At 38.9% G+C, this 5,189-nt stretch overlaps 2 protein-coding genes across 3 annotated transcripts in view; both read left to right on the top strand.

Annotated features, from left to right (window-relative positions):
• iqgap2 (IQ motif containing GTPase activating protein 2) overlaps window positions 1-1,800 on the top strand; it is a 33,536-nt gene extending 31,736 nt beyond the window's left edge. For both annotated transcript variants that reach the window (XM_068704153.1, XM_068704154.1), the window contains 2 exons: window positions 701-809; window positions 1,162-1,800. In XM_068704153.1, the coding sequence (XP_068560254.1) occupies window positions 701-809; window positions 1,162-1,275 (223 nt within the window). In that variant the 3' untranslated portion in view covers window positions 1,276-1,800. The remainder of the gene's footprint in view (window positions 1-700; window positions 810-1,161) is intronic.
• A 234-nt stretch (window positions 1,801-2,034) lies between these two features.
• On the top strand, window positions 2,035-4,751 carry f2r (coagulation factor II (thrombin) receptor). Its single transcript, XM_068703199.1, has 2 exons — window positions 2,035-2,183; window positions 3,333-4,751. Exons 1-2 carry the CDS (start codon window positions 2,114-2,116, stop codon window positions 4,550-4,552), a joined length of 1,290 nt encoding a protein of 429 aa, XP_068559300.1. The 5' UTR covers window positions 2,035-2,113; the 3' UTR covers window positions 4,553-4,751.
• Window positions 4,752-5,189: the final 438 nt, after the last annotated feature.

A 5,189-nucleotide genomic window follows, 5' to 3' on the forward strand; every position in this document is an offset into this window, starting at 1 on the left:
GACAGAGAGACTCTTGATTACAGTGTAGATGATCAAATCTATCACTGACCCAACCAACCTACCCGCCCGCCTCCATCATTATTTCAAATTAGCGTGTATTACCTTTAAACTTTGCACAAACAAGAAACTACATACCATATCGCACATAAGGCAAAGCCATTTTCTAGCCAGTGCAAGCAAGCAAGGCTAAAGATTTTTCATATGTTTTGTTTATACAATAATCTGTTTCCATTAGTTCAGTTGTATCCATCTTCAAAATATATTCTTTTTTTCCAAGAAGAGAAAATATGTCTGTTCAAAGTAAAAAGCTTGATTATGAAATGGTTTGTGATGACAAAACAGGATGTACGTTGTCACATTTGTTATTCTCAAAACCATTACCATGCTCTTTATCGTTCTTCTGAGATTAAATGTTAAACTGAATTCTAGAAGATATGAATAAAGTGATAATATATCATGTAAAAAGAAGGGGACTCGAATGTAATTTTGTTTTTAAATGATTTATTACAAACAGACAGAAGTCCATCCAAGCAAATTTAAGCTGATTTGTGTTCTGTGAACAGTTCCTACTCGTACTACCATCATTTTTGTATTACTGCAATAATAGGACACAAATAATGTTAAATAATGATTGTGGTTTTGTGCTGCGTGTCACTCTTTGTCATTAATCTCATGTTATTGCCTCTTTCTCTTCTTTCAGGTTCAAAAATGTCATGTTTGACATTTCGCCCACTGAGGAAGTTGGGGATTTTGAGGTGAAGGCAAAGTTTATGGGAGTTGAGATGGAAAAAGTCCAGCTTCATTTCCAGGTAAACATTTCCCAAGTGCGTCAGAAATTCATGAAATAGAGCAGCTCGCTAGTCAACATGAAACCTTGATGACAGACGGTTAAATGTCCATTTCCACTCATCGGACTCCTAGCAGGAAATATCACAGAAACCAAGCAAACATTTCCCGATGTAGACTACAGTAGTGGTACATTTGTTGTAATTCATTCTCTGTTTGTATTTTTGTATTGAGTATGAACAAATATAGTATTACAATTATTTAATCTACCACCATGTAGAAATCTGCCACATTAGCACCTCATCTCTATGAATGAAAAGTTGAAAAGCTTTTTGTGTTTGTTTCTAATTGCATCTATTTGTGTTTTGTGACCAGGACCTCCTTCAGCTGCAGTATGAAGGCGTGGCTGTCATGAAGATGTTTGATAAAGCCAAAGTCAACGTCAATTTACTCATCTTCCTCCTAAACAAAAAATTCTATGGAAAGTGAAGAACAAGTGGGATGAATCAACAGGAGACAAAGTGGAAAGAGATTGTGCCTTCTGACAGTACTGAGTTTGTTAAACAAAATGTGATTTAGTCATCAAACATCAGATGGTGCAGGACAGTGTTTCATTTTATTATAATTTCATGGATCACACATAAATTAAATGTTGTTCATCTAAAGGTTTCCGCTTTGTATTTTTCCCTGTGGTAATTGTAAATGTTGTGTATTTTTAAGAATGAAATTAAAATAATATTAATGTTTTGTAAACGCTAGGAAACCCACTGTAAGTGTTCCCTTGTACGTTGAACCAACTGTCTATTAGTTCAGAAATGGAGCAACTTTCCAGCCTGCATGGCTCTATGAAATACTGTAGTTTACCAGTGCCTTTTAATTAGGAAACATGCTTTAATTAACAAAACATCTAAACATTTTAAAAGCTACAACTGATGTCTTTTCAATATGTATTTTCAGTATATAAGTGATTTATAATGTTTAAACGATGTGCATAATAAATTCCACATGTCTACAGTTATTTGTTGTTTCTTGTGTGTCAGCCATATTTTATTATCAGTATTATTTATTTTTTCAATCAAAAACTACTTTCCTAGTTGTAATATCTGCCGGCCTTCCACTTCTTTGAAGACAAATTTTATTATCTGAAGAACTGGTACACAGCTATACTGTAATGGGGAGGAGATGTGCAGTGAGGGGAGGCGGAGTGTCATCCACTGCAATAACATGCTGGATGCTGGCAGAAAAACACTTCAGCAACTCTTCAGGCAAACTGATCATTTCAACCCACTTGTAGGTGTTAGATTTCTGGAGGATATACAGTGAAGCCATGGTTCACCTGTCGATAGCGTTGTTGGTATTGTTTTCCCTCCAGAGATCAGCACTCGCCTCCCAAAATGGTAAGTGGCTTTCTAAACCAAAAACTATTTAGAACTCTGATAGTTCATAGCTGATTATTGTATCATTGTGTATGACTCCAGGCTTGTACTCTGCTGGGTTTTACAAATGCAAGACCTGTTAACATTTATGCTAGTATATTTGTATCACCCCTCTAATTGAAAATATATGGCAACTTGTTTAAATAGTTGCTTCATCTGAATGACACTGTCGCCCATAATTTCATAAGTCATATATATCTGCAATAATTACAGTGGCCACGAGTATCGGAAATGCCGTTTACGCAGGAATGACATTGCTTTCACGTTTCATGTCTAGACAAATTAGTGATGTAAGAATGTGCCAGAGAACCCTAAAACATGATTTAAATTTTTAGAACTATCGTCAAATAATTTCTAATTTGGCGAGTCTCATAAGTGACACAGCAGGCCATGAACAGTGGTGGAAAATAACTCAATAGGCCTATATTTTAAGTACTCCATTACATTTTTTTTTGATGGTTAAGTTACTGTTGCTGATAATACTTTATAGTTAAGTAGGCCAAATATTTTTGGGCAGGGCTTTTACTTGTAACAAAGTATTTTTACAATGTGGTTTTACATTTTTCACTTACGGACATTATCTAAATAGTTCTTCCAATACCACTGGTCGTGGCAAATTCTGAACGGGTCACTAAAGAATCTTCTGGGCATCTCTCTCTTGAAATGAGATGATTAAAACTGAAATACCTCATTTTAACTCTACTATCATGTTAAAGATGCGTAGTGCTGCATCATATATTTGTGAAAATTCAGAGGTTATGAAAATATTCTTTTCAAGAGACATACAAAAACAACACAGTTTCTCGCTCATTTCTGGATTTATCTACAAATGAAAAAATAAATGAACTGTCTGTACTGTAGATTATCCAGAGTAACCGACACCTTTCACATTCAAAGACCTACAAAAATTCTAATCTGCATGGCTAGATACCACTAGAAATTAGTGCAAGTGAAAATTGGGTAACTTAACCCTTTAAAAAGTGTGGGTAACAGGGCTGTATATTAAAATATTCCATTTGCACAGAATAGACAAATGTGCAAAGAATGTGTCGCATGAAAGAAAGTTTGAACACTTCTGATTCTGCTCTGTTTCCTTGTGTCTCTTTTAAGGCTCAGCTCTCTTCCCACGGACATTCTCTGGTCACTTTGAAACGGTCACAGATGAGCCTGTGGACTACATTGACCTGTCTGTGTTGGACAGTTTGAGGGATGACGAGGGGTCTGGCTCCGGGTCGGAGCAGGAGCCGGTGAAAAGACACAGTCCCCACCGCCATCCCCAGAAGCACTATTTTGTCTCAGAGGAAACTAAAGGTTTCCTCCAGGGTCGCCTGGCAACGAGCTTTGTTCCCACCATTTACACCCTCGTCTTCATCGTCAGTGTGCCCCTCAACCTTGTTGCCATGGTGATGTTTATGCATCACGTCCGTCCCAGGAAACCGGCGGTGATTTACATGCTGAACCTGGCATGTGCTGACCTGCTGTTCGGCCTGCTCCTTCCCTTCAAGATCGCCTACCATTATCATGGCAACAACTGGATCTACGGCTCCTTCATGTGCAGAGTTGTCACAGCAGCTTTCTACTGCAACATGTATTGCTCAGTCCTGCTCATGACGTGTATCAGTATTGACCGTTTCCTGGCGGTGGTTTACCCCATGAACTCACTGACATGGCGCAGCCCTCAGACAGCTTCAGCCGTGTGTGCTGCCATGTGGATGTTGGCCCTCGGGGGAGTATCCCCTCTCCTCATCTCTGGGCAAACCATGTATTTGTCAGACTTGGGCATCACCACCTGCCATGATGTGCAGGATATGGAAAAACTACAAGCTTACTATCTTTACTTCTTCCCCATCTACTCCTCCGTCTTTTTCTTCATCCCTCTTGTCTTCACTGCCGTTTGTTATGTCCGTATTATTCAGGCTCTGGCAGCAGCCAATGTGGAGAACCGCTTCAGGAAGACTCGAGCCGTGGTGATGGCTGCGGTCGTGCTGGTGGTGTTTGTGGTCTGCTTCACACCCACCAACATCATCCTGATGGTTCACTACGTTCAGCTGTCCCACAAGTCCAGTGACAGCTCCTACCAAGCCTACCTGCTCTCTATGTGTGTAGGAAGCCTCAGCTGCTGCTTGGATCCAGTCCTGTATTACTTTGCCTCCTCTCAGTGCCAGAAGCAGGTGGCAGCACTGCTCAGATGTCGGCGACTGGAACAAGTGAAGAGCAGCTCAGGAACACAGAGTACAAGAACCAGCGAGCGAAGAGACAGCAGCAAGTCATGCAAGATGGAGAGCATTCAAACTGAGCTGGGGAGCCATTACAGCAGGCTGGTGGCTTAACTACATGGACATGGGATGCTTGCTTCTAAGACACTTTTCAAACCTGTACTTACAGTATCATATATCAGAGTCTATGTATGTAAACAATGTAAATGCTTGGGTTGGATGACAAAAGTGTGCCCAGTGCCTGGTAGTGCTGGACATCTAGCTTATTGGATAACCAATTAGCTTTTTGTGTTTGTTTCATTTCACAGAGAGCATATCAAAACATATTCTGCCATTCTTTTCATATTTTTGTTTCATATTCTTGTTTTCAGTGAATCATAGGATATACACAGTTAATAATAATAGTTTTAATCTGGAAGACATTACAAGTTATGTAGTAGCTGCATTATTGTTGGACAAAAATCTGCTATAGGTTTTGATAAGTATACATGTATATATGTAAAATAATTAATCAATTGAACTGCACTGGCATTCATAACATATATAATTCAATCAAAACAAAACTATTACATTATACATATTTTGCTTAATACTTATGTTGCTGTATCGCCATCTTTTTTATTGCTGCTCACTCTGCACTCTCTTTGTCATCGGGGCAGAGCTCTGAAACAAAACATAAAAACAAAAACTTTAAGAGGAGAAGAGAGCAAACATATCCTCAGCATTATGGAAAATGTTGGCATGTGTAATC

This window comes from Cebidichthys violaceus, unplaced genomic scaffold (genome assembly GCF_023349555.1).
Source record: "Cebidichthys violaceus isolate CVI_PGR_0920_01 unplaced genomic scaffold, fCebVio1.0.p SCAF_9, whole genome shotgun sequence".
NCBI classification, from domain to species: domain Eukaryota; kingdom Metazoa; phylum Chordata; class Actinopteri; order Perciformes; family Stichaeidae; genus Cebidichthys; species Cebidichthys violaceus.